The sequence below is a fragment of the Callospermophilus lateralis genome, chromosome 5 (genome assembly GCF_048772815.1).
Source record: "Callospermophilus lateralis isolate mCalLat2 chromosome 5, mCalLat2.hap1, whole genome shotgun sequence".
Classification (NCBI taxonomy): Eukaryota; Metazoa; Chordata; class Mammalia; order Rodentia; family Sciuridae; genus Callospermophilus; species Callospermophilus lateralis.
Genome location: NC_135309.1, coordinates 77,780,974 through 77,801,365, shown reverse-complemented (window position 1 = coordinate 77,801,365; position 20,392 = coordinate 77,780,974). Strand labels below are relative to the sequence as shown.

Here is a 20,392-nt window from a genome sequence, read left to right as displayed (position 1 = left end):
CCCAGTGGCACTGGAAAACTGGTGCTTCCTCACGCTGCTGCCGCCGCCATCTCCGCGTTTGGGGGCGGGAAGGAAGGGGTGTTTCACGGCTGCAGCTGGAGCGGGCTTCTCTCCGGGGACGGTCCTCTCCTGCTTGCTCTCCTTTTCCTCCTCCCCGCGCCGCCGCCGCCCGTCCCCTGCACCCTCCCAGTGCAGCCCGGGTCCGGGAGCGGGGAGGTAGGGGCGCGGGGCGGGAGAGGCCGGTGAGCGGACGCGCACCCTGAGGAAACTCCTGTCGGATCCATCAGCCCCGGCATCCAGGGTGCACCCCGGTCCGGCCCCGGCAGCGGTGGTAGCGGCGGCAGAGGCAGCAGTAGGAAGGGGCTCGGTCGGGGGAGGCGGGGGCGGTGCCGCGGGGGCGGGTCCGGCCGTCCCGGAGCTAAGTTGTGTGGCTCGGCTCCTCCCGATCTAGTTCCTTTTCTCTGGTCTCTTCGGACCTGGCTGTGCGCGGCCGGCCTCGGAGCCGCGGAACCCGCGCGTTTTCTGGGTGAGGAGGACACGCCTGCCCTCGTCGAGAAAACTTTTCCTGCCGACTCAGTTGGGGCGGTGGTGGCAGGAAGTCCGGACAACGACCTCTCTCCGCCTGCTAGGCGCGCCCTGCCGGGTGTCGGCGCTGAGCTGGAGATTAAGTTTGTGGGAGCCCCTTCCCCACTGTAGGCGAGTTCCGCCTCGAGGGGAACGCCTGCCCCGGGGAGGGCAGTGGGCCAGGGCGAAGGCCCAGGGCGCTTGGTAGCGCCGGAGACGAGGTGCGGAGGGCTGTCCGGACCCACACCAATACCCGAGAGCGCGCAACCTGGGAGCAGGGAGCCTCCGGCGGCCTTTTCTAGAGTCCACAGCCCTCCACCTTCTCCGAGTGAGGACGGTGTCCGGGTCCTGAGTCTATGAGGAAAATGAAGTTAAGCCGCCAGTTCACCGTGTTCGGCAGCGCAATCTTTTGTGTGGTCATCTTCTCGCTCTACCTGATGCTGGACAGGGGTCACTTAGACTACCCTAGCAGCCCGCGCCGCGAGGGCTCCTATCCGCAGGTAAGCACCAGGCAGCCACGACGCTTGGCTCTAAGTGGGTAAGCTGAGGGCCTGTGGTTACTGGCTGCTCAGCGCCAGGGCAGGGTGAGGCCGAGCCTCCTTCAGCCAGGGCTCTGAAGCTCGGACCGCGGTGACCACGACCCGGGAACCTCCTCCTCCCGGGCACGCTGAGTTAACAAAGTGTCTGGCGGCGTGCGGTGGCGGTATAGCGCTCGAGGGAAGTGGGCATGTTCTGGCCCTCGTACCCCGGCCTGGGCACCTGCTGGTTGGGGCAACCGGTGTACCCAGAGGCACCCCTTCAGCAGCAGCATCGCTGTGATAGCCCCTGGGATCACCCAGGGTTAAGCCTCCCGCGCCAGCACAGACCCCTGAGCGCACCGGTCGTGGAAATTGATCAAACAAACCACACTTGGCCTTTTTTTTTTTTAAAAAAAAAAAAAACATTTTTCCTTCATGGTCGCTTAAGAGACAAAAGTTTATTTCATTCTGTAGCCCCCTTCATGTGGATCGCAGGGTAGAGTTTAGTGTCGTCATTCTTCAGCTGTACATAGGGTTGGTTTTGAGCAGACGTGGGGAGCCCAGTGAGGAAGCGTGTGTTATACTACAGCCGGAAGCTGTGGGGCGCTCAGTCCTGCTCCCGGTGGCAGATTGGCAAATGAGTTAGAAAAACGACGCGACTCAAGTCTTTTATGTAGTTACCAAAAATAAGTAAAACCACGCAACCGGTTCTATTTGGAAGGGTACCCTACGACATTGAAAGTTCAGTTTGTAGCTCTTTTCCAATGACCTGTACACTTTGGAAATTTCGGTACAAGTAAATATTGTGTGACCTGTAATGAATGAATCTGAAGAACTCATGCTGTCAGGCTAATCTAGAAACTACTTGACTACTTAGGCACGGAGAAATCTAGGCCGCGAATGCGTGGATGTTTTAGTTTTTTTTTGTTGTTGTTGTTTGTTTGTTTGTGTGTGTGTGTGTGTGTGTGTGTGTGTGACAGCTTAAATGACCAAACGTATCCTTGCCCTTTCTTCTGACATGCTAGGGCAAATGGCCTGGATTTCATTGAAATTAATATACAAACTTTACTTGAATTATTGTGAAGGTGAGAAAAGACTCTCTTATGGATTCTGTCATCTTTTCAGAGCACTCAAAATATTTTGCAGGTGAGCCACATTAAATATCCCGTAGGCAGATGTTTTTAATTTTTACAAGCTTCCGTTTCCCCTAGATTGTATGATAGAGAAAATATTTAACACTGTGGGCTGATTTTAACTTTTGAGTTTACAGTTTCCCCAGTGCTTGTTGATAAGGTTGGAGAAAACAGTGTGACAAAAAGTAAACCCTCTGAAGCCAGAGAGAAAAAGGAGTTCTAAGCTTTGTTTGATATGTTGTGTAATTTTGGGGTTAAATTTACTGTGTTCCTATTTCCCCCTTATTTTCAGAATTTTCTCCATTACAGGAAAAAAAAAAAAACCATAAAAACTGATTTACTTAAAGTGTTGTCTTGAGTAATGTACATTGACTTTTGGCTTGGTGATCACTTGAAAACGATTTATGCAAACATCTGCATTGGGGTTCTCTGGCAACTTTGACATTTTACTTTGTTTCTAAAGAATTATTGACTCATTCATTTACTAGGAAATCTTAAGCAAAGTTAATTCCAGTATTTTAATATTTATCTCTAGTGCTCAGTAATGGGCTTAGGTTCTGCTTAAAGTTAAAGCATTTGGTGGAAAGGGATAGTGGCTGCTAGAACAGAAGGGCATAGTGTGTGTGTAGTGCTTTGTGGGTAAGAGGGGGAGGGTTTGGAAGGTGTTTTTTGTAGTTAAGGTTGTCTTTCTCAAGTTTTTACTGTTGAATTTTCACTGTAGGAGGAAGGTACTCTTTGTTGGTTGAGTGTTGGCAGGCCACTGAATCCCCAAGTAGGTAGACTTTATGAGCTTCACTTTTTCCTATCTGACATTAGCCTGGGCGTATTCCATAATAAACTTGATTGGTACAACCACCACCTAGTAGGTGTGGAAAAGAAGGCACAGAAGAGATTATCTTGCCTAGGGTCACACAGCTAAAAGCTAGGATTTGAACAGGCAGCTTTTGGAGTGTAGACTCTTGGCCACTCTGCTGTCCTGACATTTGAGAATCCTTTGCCTATAGTTTAGGCCTCTGCTTGCTTGTGGAAAGACCTAGTGGAGTGGCATGTTGCTCTGTGGAACCTTAGCTTATGCCTTTTTTTTTTTTTTTTTTTTTCTTTTCTAAAGGAACTTTTATTGTAAAGCCATAATGAATGTGGTTCTTTTCCTGAAACATTTAGTGCTTGAGATTTCTATCTTCCCAGAATCTCCCTTGCCCTTATTTCACAACTAAACAGTGTAGTGAAAATCATTATGCAGCATAGCATACAGCATGTGAATTGATTCTTTTATTTTTTCATGACCTCTGTTATGTTGCTCTTAATTGATAATAACACCAAACACAGCAAAAGTGGGTTACTGTATATTTCTCTGATGAGTTTGCATACTGAATTCCTGAATTTTAGTAGAACCAAGGTAATCTGCCATTGTATGTCATTTTTGGTGTCTAGTAGAATAATATATCTAGAAAGTATGAGTTTTCTCTGTATTGTCCATTTAGTTTTCTTTCAGTTGATATGGAACCTTCAGTAAGGTATAAATTCCATTTGTAAGCAAGGTATTTTTACTTAAAGACCATCCAAAACTGAGAGAAATCTCTTTGCTGTATTTTGGGCCTTTGTTCTTTTTCCCTCCTTCCCTGACTTTGTGTTTTCTACCACTTGACCAGACTTCTAGGGAAGGAATGGGCCCACTCAGAGTATTCCACTTTCATCTTGGGAACTGCCTGCTCCAATTCTTTGGAGGGCTTTCCCCTTGTGCTTCCAGGGAGAATTCCTTTGAAGGCTGGCAGCAACAGGTGGCTTATTCTTTTAGCTTGTGTCTGTGTTTCAAGATTTAATAGTAAAAATTCCACTCTGGATCAGAGGCTGGCCAGAACAGTAATCCCCTGAAAATGCTTTATGGTCAGTTGCAATAATTTGAACAGATGAAAAGGAGAAACATTGTTAGGGTCTCCCTGAAAGTCTTCATCATTCTCCCAGGAAGATTTCATAAGTTGCTTACTATCTTCAGCATGAGTAATAACAAGTCTTATTAATGTCTTATGTTTGGATCTGAAGAATTAAAATAATAAGTTAGGTTTTTGTATCACAAATAATCAATTTTTAAATAACAGGAATATCATATGACCATGGAGATTAATGTTAGCTTTTGTAAGTCTCTATTGAAGCTGAGATTCTGGTGGAAAATGTGAAAATCAAGTTCAAACCTTATGATATTTATCAAGTATGGAACACTCTAGTTTCCATAAGTATTTGATTATAAGTCCTTAGAAGGTAGGGTTGTTTATGCCTTTTATTCCCTTTAACTTCTATAATGGCATTATAATACACATTTTAAAAAGTGCTTCCTTGCTATATAACACTAGTATTTTTTGAGTCCAACACAATAGACCTTAATAAAAGTTGACCTATGGCTGGGGATGTGGCTCAAGTGGTAGCACGCTCGCCTGGCATGCGTGGGGCACTGGGTTCGATCCCCAACACCACATAAAGATATTGTATCCACCTAAAAACTAAAAAAGTCAATAACGTTTTAAAAAAGTTGACCTATGACAATAAGTATAACTAGGACCTCGATCCTCAGTTTTTTTTTCTTTGTTGTTTTCACAAATCTGTAAATCTTTATGAATGACATATAGGAAAAATATGATCTTCTCCCCTCTTTCCAGTGCACTGTATTTATAAATGGTAGCACTTGTTGCCCTGAGTTGATCAGATTTGTGTCTGATCATTTGTCTCCTTTTAGGTGATACAAGTCTTGAGAGCTTTTGGAAAGTGATGGAACTTTGACAGAGGTGGCAGTTAGGAATTCAGAACTTCAAATCCCTTTGCGGTTTCCCTCTTGAGTCCAACAGTCTTGTGGGACTCTGAGACCTAAACTTCTATGAACCAACTGTGCTAGATGCTGGTGACTGCCTTTGGTGTGAGGTTTCATTTTATTATTTTAATTGATTTGAATGTATTGTTCCCAGATCAACACTGTGTTCAGGGCTTGAACAAACACTTTAGTCACAAAGATGTAATGACTGTTTATTGAAAGGATATTTTCTGTTACTCATTAATTAGCATTACTTGATATTTGGACTATGGAAAGAACATTGAAAATGACCACTTTTGTTGTTGTTTTTAATCTCAGTCAACTGTTGCTTTTTATGAGAGCTATAAAACCATGTATCCTTTTTGAAAGACAGAAGTGTTGAGACATTTCTTGAAGTAGTAGTTCAGTGGCTGGTGCTAATCACCTGCTCTACTCTTATCTGCTTTTACTCTGTAGCTTTAAGTTTTCCCTTGTTGTTTCCCAGGTCTATAGAGAGACTTTTAAGAAGGTGGGAGGATACCTAACAGCTTTGGTTATCTGTGGTTGCTGGATGATAAAGACCTCATTGCATTTTTGGCCAGTTCTGAATTGGTAGTCAGGTTCACATAGAACTAAGGAGAGTGAATTTTGCTGATTCTTATAATTGCTGTTAGTAGTTTGATTGGGAGAGGAAGTAGAACATTTGAGCTAAAATGGGTTTCGGTTTTAGTTATTAAGACAAGCTGCTAATTTTAAGGTTGAAACCATGTTGAGGCTCAAACAGGTTTGGAGGGTTGATGGTATTGTAATGGAGCTCACACCTGTGCTTTAGTAAGTATTGCTAAATTTGCCTTATGATAGGAAGGAAGTAAATCATTTGATTAAACTCTGAATCTCTTGGTGTTATCTGAGAGTGCATTTAAGATAATGCTATTTGTATTCTAAATGCAGATAAATGCATAGTAAGAATCTTATAAATATTTTAGTGTTAAACTTCTACATCTAACATATTGTTTTCTAAGGAAAAGAGTGCTCTTGGAGCACTTTAGTTTAAAACTGCACATATTCTACCTTTTTCTGCCTCTGTCCTGGGGTTTTACAACCTCTTTGCTATTGGCATTTTGGATATGAGGATTCTTTGGTGTTGGGGACTGTCCTGTGCTTTGTAGGATGTCTAGCATCATCCCTGCTGTCTACTCCAATATATGGCAACAGCACTGTTTTCTTTCTCTTCCCAGTTGTAGCAATCAATGTCTCCAGATATTGCTTAATATCTACTGTGGGGGTGGTGGGGGAATTGTTCCCATTGAAAATCACTTTTGCTACAGTCAGGCCAAAGGCCTTTTCTTTATACCCAGTGCACTTTGTTAGCATTTTGCATTTTAGGAAAGAGTGATCAAAGGTATAATTTCAATATTCAAAAGGATAACTAGCATTTTTTTGATGTATGAACTGTATTTTTCTCTGGGCCTAAAATTCACTTACATATTTAAGATTCTAAATTGTAACATGTTACAGAAAACATAAGGCTAGATTATGTTCATATACAAGTTGAAGAAAAAAAATGTAAGTTTATTATAATGAAACTTAATTGTTTTCTAATCTTTACCACCTGGACATATATATTCTGAGAAAAACATAACTGTCAGATCTTGGTAAAGAGATCATCTTTTACTTTGTACAGGTGGAATTAGAGGTCGAAGTAGTCTTGGTTTATTCCCTTGCCTTTTATCATAGGAAGATAAAATGTATTGATTAATTATAAAGTGTTATAAAATCATATGCATAATTAATTTGAGATTCTGAAAATTCTCAGGCAGACTGTTTACTTTTTTCAGTGTAATCCTTTGTTTTAATTCTGATGATTCTGGTTATCATATTTTATGTGCCTTTCTGAGATGAGGGAAGGCAGGAAAAGAAACTGGGAAATAAAGTGGGAAGAGGCTTTCCTTATGTTCATTTTGTCTTCTCAATAGCAAGTTTTAAGAAAGGAGGATGGAGGTGAGTGCAGGAAAAGAATGAAGTTCTTAGTAAATATCTTCTCTTTTGTCCCTGAGGTCTTAAAATCTGCCTGAGTCAGCTAACCATAAACCAAATTGGACTGCTACCTGTTTTTTTTGTGTGAGAAGGAAATTTTTAAATGGTTAAATAATGCTTCATGGTGATTCTTCTCCAGATTTTCTCTGGTGCTTTCACATTATAGTGGTAGAATTGAATAGTTGGAACAAAAACTCTCTGGCTCACAAAAAGTAAAATATTTACTGTCTTGCCCTTTTCAGAAGAAGTTTGCCAATTCATGGCTTAAAGTATATTTCCCTATCAATCATTAACATTGGAGGTAAATAATATGTTTAGGGCTGTTGAAGCAAACTTAGACTAAATAAAAAATGAAAATTCTCATCAACTGGTTATTAAGTAAGCATTGGTAAAAATTTGTGTTTTTTGAGTGTGGCTTAAAACTTGTGTAATATATATGTTTCTTAGATTTCCATATCCTTGGGGAACATCTGTGCTAGAGGACAGGCATGCTTAATGCACTAAATTTGTTTCCCTTCTATCACTGGAATGTTTCTCACTATAGAACTGCTTTGGGAAGGAGTGTTCTGGATCATGAGCTATGAAAAATTCATTGACTTCAAGATTGAAAACCATGACTTTTATAGTGGTTTGAATCTGCTGTAATTCACAGATGACCTGCATTCCAAGTCTAATCTGAGTGGGTTAGTACTGTAGAAGTAGATCCCAGGTGTAGGTATCTTCTTAGTAAATCATAAAAATAGGACAGGACTTGGCAGTTCTCTCTGAGATCCTGAGGGTTGCCTAGTGTGGAGGTAGAGAACCACCAGATTGTCAGCAGGGTTACTAGACTGCTATTCTGTTCCTTAAGGAGTAAGTAATTCCTGCGAATTTTTATCCATTTTCTTCACTCTTTTTAAATATTATCATCTTCTTCTTGCATTTGTAGAGATTATAGTACCATGTTTAAATTGCAGTATACTTAGTTTGAACCAAAATTCATCTCATTGAGGGGTGTTTAAGGTTAATGCTAAGTTTTTAGTTTTTTTTATTGTTAAATGTATGTATTTGTGCAAATAAAGATTTGCATGTATTTTCCTGCAAATAAATGAATTTCCCACTGATTTTCTTAGCAGGCCCAGAAAAATTAAATGCTTTTTTGAAGAGTGGAGCATACCCCAAATCTGACTTTATGCTGTATTCTTGCTAGTGAGCCATATTGTCCTGAATCAGGAGTGTGAAGAGCTGGGGACTTTGGCAATGATTTTTGTCTTTTAAACACTTAGGCATTTATGAAAGAACAGATCTATATCTAAGTAAAAATTCAGATAGTTTAGAAAGGTATACATGGACAATTGAGGAGTCTCTCTTTCCTTCTCCTCCATCCAAGTTGATTTTTTTCTGAGTCCCATTTCTTACCATTAAGAGTGGTTCCTAATCTAACTAACTAACCATATATATTTGTAAATAAAAATTGGAACAAAAACATTTTTGTTCCATTTTAAAACTATTGTTCCCCTTTATAAAAGATGAGGAATTCCTCCTCATTCCAATTTTATGAAAGTTAGTTTTATATTCTTCTTACATTCTTCTGTTTGATATGTCCTAACAACTTTCAATGATGTAATTTCATTTATTTTCATGTTTCATCAACTTTAGGGGTAACATCTTGACTCTTCACTGTATCAGAAGAGGAAGTTGGCAGTTCTCCACATTCTTCCACTGATTTTTATTCCCTCTCATTTTCTGTCCTCCTTGAACCATCAGTTCTTTTATACCCACCGGCATTATATTATCTGCATTTTATTCTGAAACTGAATGTCTTAGGTAGGCTGACTATCAGTTGGCTACAAAAGTTGAAAACCAGTAAACAAAGTATATAGGATTTCAGTTGGGTAGAAAAAATAAGTTCAAGAGATTTATTATATAATATGGTAACTCTGAAAAATAACAATATATCATATTCTTGAAAATTGCTGAAAGTAGATATTAAGGATTCTTACTATCTAAATGATAATTATTAGAAGTAATGTATGTTAATTTGATTTAGCTATTCCAACGTGTACATTTCAAAGCAACATATTGTATGTGATAAATATATGCAATTGTTATTTGTCAATTAAATAATGAAAAGTTAAAAACAATGAACATTTTCAACCTATAATAATATAAATATTGCTTACTATGTTTCAGGTAGTTTGACCTAATGGACAAGGAGGGATAATCTTACATCGTTAAACATGTCTTATAAGGAAATATTCTAAGCCTCAGAGCAAGGGGGTTCCTTTATATTCCAGCTGCTAAGAATCATGCTGTATTTTGGGTTTCCTTTACATCTGGACCATGACTTCCTTGTATAGCTTTTTGCTTCTCCAATCTCAAATTCTTTTCCTTTTTCTTATTGATATAGGAAATGGAAGTTCTCAAATCCTATCTGTTGAATCTCATTATTTAAAAATATTTTACAACTCAGCATGCATCAATATTTTGATACCTTGTGGCTTTTCATGATTGAAAGCATGGAGTCTTGTCATTTTTGTTGTTGTTCACAGGGCTGGTGATATTTTATTTCCTTTCAGGGTTAGGAGGACAGGGCTGAAGACATCCTTTGCAGGAGTCCTTTCATTTTCCTTTGTGCCACAGGTGTGGAGGAATATGGAGTTCATGAGTCTAGACCCTGGCAGTAACATTATGAGCATCACAAGAGAATGGTAGCCTAAGATTGTGAATTATTCTCAGAATTATTTTCTCCGTTAAAAAAATCCTGAACTTGCATTTTAGAATCCAGTAAAATAGTCATTCTTTTTAAGAGTCATCAGCATCCCAGAGAAGTCTTACATATGAAAACATTGTTGTAGAATTTTAGAGTAGGAAGGGTCCTTCCAGGTTAGTTAATTTAGTTTTTGATTTTTCACATAAGGGCACAGAGCCACATAAACTAGATCTCAGCAGTTTGCCCAGTCATTGCATACCTGGAATATACATCCTGACTTATAATTCAGTCTTGATATGTCATACCAAATGTGTATTTGAGAACTTACTATGTTTTAGGTACTTTGAAAATTTTGGTAGACATGTTAACTATGTTTCTTTTCTTGAAAGAACTTCCTACTTATTTGGGGAAATAAAACTACCATATGTGAAACAATTATAGACAGTTAAGAGCTACTTAATTATTCATTAAATGAATTAATTTAAAGAGCTTAGAATGGTGCTGGGCACATATTAAGTACTCAGTAAATGTCAATTATTATCAATAGATAGAAGTTTATGGTGTACCTGTTGTATACCAGGCACTGTTTTAGATTCCAGGGATTCAGGAACTGAGTCAAAAACTATAGTCCATAATCTTATTTTGTGTTTTTAATAGAAGGACAAAGACCTTAAAAGGAATTCTGAAACTCAAGTAAGTTTGGGTGATGGCCAAGTTGAAGTTGACCAAAGGAGAGGGGAAAGAAGCTAAGTTTTTCTGATTGGACTTTGATGGAAGGAGGAACTTTGCTAGTGTAAAGGGCAATGCTTCCAAAGCTTTGGCATCATGAAGGACCTGGTATCTTGGGAAGACAGGAGGAGAGTGGCTTGCTTTGGAATCAGTTTGGTGGTTGTAAAGACTGGTTGGGAAAACATGATAGTTTGGGACCAGATAATTAATTGCCACAAGAGTCAGTCTAAAGAGTTATGTGTTAGATGGTAACAAACCACTCAGAATTATTGAGCATGCCAGGCAGCTGCTTGAGAAAAGCAGTGTTAGAGAATTAATTTTGTAGAAAATTTTAGATCTGGAAGCTAAGAGAATATTCAATCTAGATTATTCTGGTAGCAGTGTGTAGGAAGACTCAGAAGCAGGAAGGCAGCTGAGAATCTGTTTGAGGTAATACAGACATAAGGCAGTAAATCTCTGTACCAGTATTGAATTGGCTAGAGTAGAAAGAGAGAAAAGTATGGAGACATTTTGTGAAGAGAAGCATCAGGGCTTTCTAACAGATATGAAAAAGGCTAATGATGATGGGTGGCTTGAGTCAAAATTTTTCTTTCACCTTTTTCCTTTGGGACATTGGAGACTGGGTTATATTGTTTGCAGACAAATGGGTTGAAAGACAAGCTGGTTTGGAAACCAAGTTCAGTTTTATTATAATGAAGTGGATGTTAGTGGAAATAGCAAATGGGCTGGAGTGCTGGGACCAGAGAGCAAGGAAAGGAGATGTTGATCTGGGTGTCATCAGAGTCCAGAAAGAATGAGCTCAGTCTGAGACCGTGCTCAGTAAGGAGAGCAGAGAGCCAAGTACATTTCTTATAGCCAGAAGCTGCACTTCTTATATTAAGATTATTGTGCAGCAGATATTAATAAAATAAAGCAGCTTGTATTCAATTTGTCAGAAACCAGCTCATAGAGCAGCATACCTAAGAAAAGATAAGATTATCATAAGGAATAATTTCAAAGATTCATTTCAGTAGGAGACTTAAAAAGACCCTTGCAATCCTTAGCACAATTTTTTGGTATTAGATTATTTTTCTAAGTTCTAAGAACATAGATTGTGTGGATGGGGAGTGAAGATGAGGTGGTGAAAAGGGAGAGAGATACTAACGATCAAAAGACAGTACCCCAAATGTCAGGGTTCATAGCTCAAGGTTGTTTCAAAGGTCAGGGAGATTTCTGAGAATTGTCTCTTATTTTTGAGTAAAGAAGATCCCCTTTTGCTTGGTTGGCAACTGATAAAGTAAGAACTGTCTGTGACCCAGGGCCACCTCTGGAACACACGTATGGCCAAATGATGACAAAACTTGAGATGCATGATATTTTTTGTAACTTTAAGGGAAGAAAATCCAATAATTGTTTTAAAAAATGAGATTTGAGATCCTCAGAAATTTATAATGTTAACTCTTCTTTTATAGCTGATAGTATGATGTTTAGAAATTGCTGTTATGTTCTCATATATTAAGTCATGCCTTGCTGTTCCTTATTATCCCACGTAGACCAGCTGGTTCAGATGGATTTTTATACAGGAAGATGTAGGTAAAAAATATGTAAAACTTTAGAATCGTTGGTGCTCATAAAGCATAGTCAGGAAATTCACCATTTATATTAATTCAGTTGGGGCTTGCCTAAATACCTGTCTTGTTAGTAAGAAGTTGAAGGGCCTTATTTATGAAATGATTAGTATAAATAAGATTAAAAGGGAGGTGGATTATTCTACTTAATACAACTCTGCTTTCAGAGGCTCCCCCAGACTATTTCTGTGTAAAAAAATGATCTCAGGCATGTCATTTGCATTTATTTTAATAGGCTAATACTGTTTAGGTTGATTTTTTTTTTTTCCTTTACTGACAGTTATTCTCTTTTTACATTGAAATTGTGTTTTCCGAAATTACTTGTGTAAAAAACATTATATTATGTTGAGATAACTTTTGTCAGCAGGTCCTAAGATACAATATATGTCCTTTACCTATGGGGAATGAGTTTAGGTAGTATAAATAGATAATCCATAATTATTCTAGGTACAGAGACAATTATATGTCCAAAAAAAAAAAAAATAGAAGATTATCAACACAGACCAGAGTCACTGACTAGATGATGTATAACAACATGACCCTGGTTACCTGGGGATTGTTGCTGTGCAAAAGTATATCACAGGAACTTTGGTATAGTTCTTGGATGGGATACACTGTTGACAGATTATCTCAAAGTCGTAAGTATAAGAATATAAATATACTAAAAATAAGTTTTATATGGAAAACCAATGTGGTTCTTAAAAGTTTTTCAAAAAGAAAAAAAACAGTGTTCCATAAAATAGTTTGGGAAGTGCTGAGTTAAAGAATTCAATAGTTAATTTGCTGAGTGCCACTTAATTGTAGTTATTAAATGGATTTGTAAGTAATAAAACTGCATTTTATTAAAATATTTTATAATCCAGACATTTTGCTCTACTTACAAACCCTTCTAGTAATTGTTTTTAAAAGGGTGTCTGTTTTTTTAGAGTCTCACTTTCTGTAATAACTTGGTGCCTAAAGTGTTGCCTCAATAGGAGGTAATTTCTATGCAACCTTATTAGGCTGGTGCAGGTGGGGGCCATACGGTTTTAAAATAAACATGCATCTGGAAACTCACAGTGTGGAAGTGGAGTTGTCTCCTGGAGCCTGAAGAAAGTGCTGACAACTGGAATTCTAACCACATTTTTGGAGGAGGGTGTTGAGAGGATGGAGTGCTAATATTCCAGGTCAGGGCTGGGGTCCTCCATAGTGATTCTGGCAGCTTCCCAGTGGTTGCCCAGGTGCAGTGACAAGGCCCTTGAATATCCTACCTGGGCACACTGGAAGTCCTAGTTGTTCTTCTAATCCTCATTTGGCATACTTGTCATCTACCTGTATTTAAGTATACTTTGTTACCACAGTACCTTGTCAGGTGTGACATGAATAATGATTTGCCAGAACGAAGTATGTATTGCTTCTGTGTTTTGGTAGGGTATTTTATAATTCACTGTTCTTCATGCTCACCTGTTAAGGGCTTTTATTTTGTTGAATATAGATGTGGCTGCACAAAGACAATACCTTGGAAGAAATTTGGGCATGTTAAGCTCCCAGATCTGGAAAAAAAACAGTATTAGAAAACCATTTGTAACTGTAGCTTGCTGATAGAGAGTTAGGGATACATACAGAACTGTGGTCCCAGCCCTGGTTCATTTTTTCTCCTTTTGAGTTTAACACTATTTGTCTTTAACTGGTGGAGTTAGTGCTTGAGGGATTATCATTCTGTCAAACCCAAAAGCCTTCATATTAAATGCCTGAGATCTGACTGAATGGAGAATGTTTATGTATGGGCTGAATTGTGGCTGACTGACCAGAGAATTCTGCAAATAATGACAATACCCTATTGGAAATATAAAATCAAAGTTCTTATATTTATATATTTAGTTTGAATACGCTGGTTCTTAACTGGGGATGTGTGAGAATTATCTGGTGAGCCATTTAAAATTATACAAAGCAGATCTATGGAAGCATTGTTAGTAATCCCATTTGTTCCCATTGCTTGAAATTTGTATTGGCACTGATCACTCAAGTTCGTATTTTCAGCTTTGATTTCTCGCTTAAGTTCCAGACTTACATGTCTAAAATTGACACCACCATTCAGATATCTGATAGCTCAGAACATATTTTCTCCTCTATCTGTTCCTTCCCCAGTATTCCCTGTTTCTCTAAAATGCCACTCATTTTCATCCCAGTTGTCACAGCAAAAAACTAAGGCCAATTTCTTTCTTTCTTTCTTGCCCCTATTGCTAGTGTATTCATCTTCTCACATCCTGTCCTGTTCCTCTACCTCCATTGCCCTGGTCCAAGTCACCATGGCTTTTTCTTGGAAAATGACTGTGGTTTCTTTATCTCTACTTTGCCCCGCCAGAGTCTGAGAGTGGCTTTAAAACACTTTATTCATTGACTTTAAAACTCTGTTTCAGATGAAAGGGTTGATGTTTCTTTCCCTGAAAATTATTTTTAATCATAAAGTCTGACTCTGTCTTTCCCTAACTTCTTTATTCATGTGGATGAACAGCCTTGTTTGACCAAGTTATGCCTCTGGGAAACAGCTTAGGAAGTTTATGGTCTTTCCTTCCATTTCTCCACTGTGGGGGTTTGTAGGGTTTGTAGCTACTCAGGCTCATAATTCCCTTTCTTTCTTTCTTTCTTTCTTTCTTTCTTTCTTTCTTTCTTTCTTTCTTTCTTTCTCCTTCTCCTCCTTCTTTTTCTTTAATTTGTTCTAATTAGTTATACATGGAAGTAGAATGCATTTTTTTTGGTGATGCTGGGAATCGAACCCAGGGCCTTGTGCATTTGAGGCAGGCAAGTGAGCTGTATCCCCAATCCCAGGAGAATACATTTTGATGCATTGTACACAAATGGAGCACAACTTCTCCTTCCTCTGGCTGTACATGGTGCAGAGTCACACCAGTAGTGTAATCATACATGTATATAGGGTAATAATGTCCATCTCATTCCACTGTCCTTCCCACCCTTACCCCCTCTCCTCCCCTCAGCACAATTCAAAGTTACTTCATTCTTCCCTATGCCTTCCCCACACTCCTTTATGGATGAGCAGCATTTGCTTATCAGAGAAAACAGTCAGCCTTTGTTTTTTTTTGGGTGGGTTTGCTTATTTTTTGCTTAGCATGATTTTCTCCAGCTCTATCCATTTACCTGCGAATGCCATAGTTTCATTCTTCTTTAAGGCTGAGTAATATTTCATTTTGTATATGTACCACATTTTCTTTATCCATTCATCTGTTGAAGGGCATCTAGGTTGGTTCCATAGTTTAGTTATTGTGTATTGGGCTTCTGTAAACACTGATATGGCTACGTTACCATATTATGCTGATTTTAAGTTCTTTATGTTTAAACCGAGGAGTGGGATAATTAAGTCAAATGGTGGTTCCATTCCAGGTTTGCTGAGGAATCTCCATACTGCTTTCCACAGTGGTTGTACCAACTTGCAGTGCCATGAGCAATGCATGGATGTACCTTTCCCCCCACATCCTCGCTAACACTTATTATTGCTTGTGTTTTTGCAATTCCTATTAAAATCCAAATGACATTATTCATAGAAATAGAAAAATCAATCATGAAATTCATTTGGGAAAATAAGAGACCCAAAGCAGTCCTTAGCAAGAAGAGTGAAACAGGAGGCATCACAGTACCAGGCCCTTAAACTATACTACAGAGCAATAGTAACAGAAATGACATGGTATTGGCATCAAAATACACATGTAGACCATTGGTAAAGAATAGAAGATACAGAGACAAACCCACATAATACATTGATCTCATACTAGACAAAGGAGCCAAAAATGTACATTGGAGAAAAGATAGCCTATTCAACTAATGGTGCTGAGAAAACTGGAAATCCATATGTAGCAAAATGAAATTAAATCTTTATCTCTCATTTTGCATAAAAATCAGCTCAAGGCAGATCAAAGACTTAGGACTAGAACAGAGACTCTTTGCCTAATTAAAAAAAAAAAGTAGGCACAAATCTTAATCATGTTGGCTTAGTATCTGATTTCCTTAACAAGACTCTTAAAGTGCAAGAAGTAAAATCAAGAATCAATAAATGAGATGGATTCAAACTAAAAAGCTTCTTCTCAGCAAAGGAAGCAATCAATACTATGATGAGAGAGCCTACAGAATGCTAGAAAATCTTTACCACATGCACCTCAGATAGAGCACTAATCTCCAGGATATGTAAAGAACTCAAAAAACTTAACACCAAAAATAAATATATAAATAAATAAATAAACCAAAAACAAAACAAAACAAAACAAAAACCTCAATCAATAAATAGGCTAAGGAACTAAACAGACAGAAGAAGAAATACACAGAAGAAGAAATACAATCAATCAGTCAAATGAAAAGATGTCCATCATCTCTAGCAATTAGAGAAATACAAATCAAAACTTCAGTTCTTTTGATGGGGATTTGGGTAGACTTTCTCTGACAGATTGCAAGTGTAAGGATCCTTTCTAAGCTTTATTTATGTAGGGCCAAATTTTTACCAGCGTTATATTGCTTTGGTAGCCACCACAAACTTATTGGCTTAAAACAAGAAAAATGTATTATCTTACAGGTCTAGTGGACAGAAGTCTGATAGGCCCTACTGGACCAATCAGGATGTCTGCCAAGCTGCGTTCCTTTCTGGAGGCTCTAGGGGAGAATCTGTTCTTTGCCTTTCCCAGCTTCTAGAAGCTAAATGGATTCTTTGGCTCAAGGCCCCCTCCCAACAATAGAATCACTCAGACCTCTGCTGTCCTTACTTCTCCTTCTTTGGCCTGACTATCCTCTTTTTATTCCCCTTTATAAGGACTCTTGTGATTAATATTGGCCTAACTGATTATTGTAGAATGATCTCACCATCTCAAAATCTTAATTACATTAGCAAAATTTCTTTTGTCATGTAGGATAATGTATTTGTAGACTTCAGGGATTAGGACCTTTATTTTTTTAGTTGTAGTCGGACAGCATGTCTTTATTTTGTTTATTTTTGTGTGGTGCTAAGGATCAAACCCAGTGCCTCATATGTGCTAAGCACAAGCTCTACCCTGAGCTATAGCCCCAACCCCCAGGACTCAGACATTTTTGATTAATCATTATTCTGCTTACCTTAGCAGACACTCTTCAAACTAATGTTCCTATGCTGACTTAATCCACATAACAACTATGAGTTAGGTGTTACTAATTATCTCCATTTTATAGATGAGGAGATTGAGGTATGGAGAAGTTATGAAACCTGCCCAATGTTGCATGGCCATTTGATATGGAGCCAGAATTCAAATGTAGCTTGACTTTAAAGTTTGGTTTTAATTTTATTTCTACAGTCGCATGCTGTATGTCAAAGTAATTTTTAGAAAGCCATACTTTTATTATAATAGCAGCAGCCATAATCATACCTTTTGCAGTGATTAGTTGATGGCAGTTTTTGAACTAATTTCTTTCACAATCATTCCAAGGCATAGAATCTGCATTTTGTCTATAAGGAAACCGAGGCCCAGAAAAGTTACTTCCTTAAGGTAGTAAGTGCCAAAGGATTGGAATTCAAATAACTGAATATACTTAACTATTGAACTAGCCTCCCTTTATCTTTATCTGGTGAAGAAGGGCATTAAATATAAAAGTAATCATTATTTGCTGTTACATTATTAGGAACATTTGATGACAGAATCAAGAGTTGAGACAGAATCAGATCTTGATGGGATAGAGTGATATCCTGAGTCTAACAGAATTAGATTGAAGGGGAAAAATGCACGAATGAAAGGTGAGATTGATCAGGAATTTCAGATACATATACATTGGGGAAAAGTTTTGCATCTTTTGCTACCATTGATGACATTATAAACAATAATATTTTATCTAAAGTTCTCTAAACTAGAAATTTGATTTGATTGAGTGCAGATCTTATTACCATGGTAAGAAACATTCTAAAATTCTTTTGATATTTTTTTTCCAAAGTGCCTGTGCTGCCCACATCAGTTGAAAAACCATAACTTCTTAAACTGTGGTTAGTGAAAATAATTTTTGGTTGGACCATAAAGAATTCATAATCTTTGCCCTAGAAAGGGAGCCACACATTCTACCCTGCTCACGAGGTCATAATTATCGTGCTGTGACCAAATGTAGGTCAGGTTCTGTGTCATTTCCCAGACAATCCATGAAGGCCATCCTGTTACTTAGGACTTTCCTTCCTGTGCTCTTCTTATCTTTTGGGGTAAGAAATTAATGCGATTCAATGAAGATTTTTTTTCAAAAATTTTCTTTTTTTTTGTTTAAAAAAATTAAGTGTTGTTTTTTTATTTGAAATTTTTTGGGCGTGAGGTTAACATTTAGTCCTTTGCACACTGTTTTTGTCTCATCTTCTTCCTCTTTCTTTTTCTTTCTCCTCCTGCAAATATTTGAGATCCTTCTATGTACCAGGCATTGTGCTGGGAATCAGAGTGCCAGGAAGAGCAAAATCGCTATGGTGCCTTTTCTCAATATACAGGTCCATGTAGTAATGAAAAAGTGGAAGCAATACATGAATTAAGTGGATAATTGTAATATTCTGTGGAGGAAAATAGTATCAAGTTGAGATAGAGAATAACTTGAGGATGGCTGAGAAGGCTATACAGAAGTGAATTGGGTGAGAGCTGAAGCATTGTATATACAAAAGACATGTTCAAGGTACAGAGATGTGGGGAGGAGCTGGCTTGGAACTGGGACACAATCAGCGAGAAGATGAGAAAGGAAGTGGTTGCACCTTCTTATTGAATGTGGTATACCAGAATGAGAGTGTGTGTTTGCCTGTAGGTGTTTTACTGTTCTAAGTACAACAAGAAACAAGCACTGCCCGCTAAGAAAGGTGTTGCAAGTTGAATAAGGGCATGGATGAAGGATATAGCATGTAAATGGGAAATCAGGTGGGAGGCTTCTGCGCTAGGCCAGGGGAGACTATTGGCGACTTGAAAGCAGGCTGTTAGGAGTCCAGAAGGAAAGAGGATGACTGACTCAATGAGTTATTTTAGAGGCAGGATAGAAAGATCTTATAGGTAGTTTGAGTGTGTGAGCATTGTAAGGAAGGAGGAGGAAAACAATTATCACACCAAGATTTTGAGGGTGTCCAACCAAGTGAAGATTAAAGGCACTTAAGGAGACTTGAGGTCTGAAGTGGCTTGTGGTGAAGGTGTTTTGGATTTCACTTTGAAGCCCAAATAGAGATGTCAGGTAGGCGTTTGAATATATGAATCTGTTTTTAGAGAAGAGATTTCAGCAGGAGATATAAATATGGGAGACATCATTACAACCAGGAAATTTAAATCATGGAATGGATGAGATCATGTCAGGCAGTGTGGAGAGGTAACAGGGCTTAGGAGCTAACCTTGAGTTCTCTAACATCCACCTTCCCTGGAATCCTCCTCCAGATACCCCTGGAGGGAGAGAAGGAGCCAACTAAGGAGACTGATAAATTGTGGCCCAGATGGAAACTAAGAACATGTTGTCCTGGGAGTGAGTGAAGAAAATGTTTCCAGGAAGAAGGAGTGTTTTACTGTGCTGCGTGCTCCTTGAGATGATAAGTAAGGTCAGCGCACAGTATTCTTCACCAGGCTTGAAATGTGGGAGGCTTTGGGGACTTTATGAGGGCACTTTTGGTAGATAGACAGGCACAGATTGAACTGGGCAGGTAGAATGCATGGGTGTTTATTGGAAGGAGGGATTACTTGTAGAGATTCTTGATAATCCCTGTACATTGTGAAGGATAGGGTATTTTATATGTACACACAAACATATGCATGTGCTTGCATATGTATATACAGAGAGAAGGTGAAAGAGAGGATTTATTGAGAGAATTTGTTCATTTAGTTATGGAGGCTGACAAGACCCATGATAGGCTTTCTGCAAGTTTGAGAACTAGATAACCTGGTAGCGTGGCTCATTCCCTGTCCATGGGTTCTGATCCTTGGGAAGCTGGGTATAACTCTCAGACTGAGACCCAAGGCTCAGAGTCTGGGGGCGTTGCTTGTGTGAATCTTAGATTCCAAAGGAGAACCTGGAGTTCTAGCATTCCAAGGCCAGAGGACAGCTGGAAGGGGTGCCCTTTATGTTTTTGTTCTGTCCAAGCCCCCAGCTGATAAGGAGACATCTGCCCACATTGAGGGCTGACACTCAGTATAATGACTCACATATCAACCTTCCCTGGTCCTCCTCCAGATCCCCCTGGGGCAGCCCAATCATTCCAATTAGTGCTAAGAAACGTGGGTTTCCCTTTTAGCAGGAGAGAGGGGGGTTCTCCTTGCTGAAGCATTGAGAAAAATTAATGCTTTAGCAGCTATCTGGATTCTTTAGTTCAATCAAGTTGACACCAAAAATCCCAT

At 38.9% G+C, this 20,392-nt stretch overlaps 1 protein-coding gene across 1 annotated transcript in view; it reads left to right on the top strand.

Annotated features, from left to right (window-relative positions):
* Nucleotides 1–426: 426 nt before the first annotated feature.
* Man2a1 (mannosidase alpha class 2A member 1) overlaps nt 427–20,392 on the top strand; it is a 161,451-nt gene continuing 141,485 nt past the window's right edge. The window contains exon 1 of the mRNA XM_076856934.2: nt 427–1,064. Coding sequence (XP_076713049.1) covers nt 921–1,064 — 144 coding nt within the window. The 5' untranslated portion in view covers nt 427–920. The remainder of the gene's footprint in view (nt 1,065–20,392) is intronic.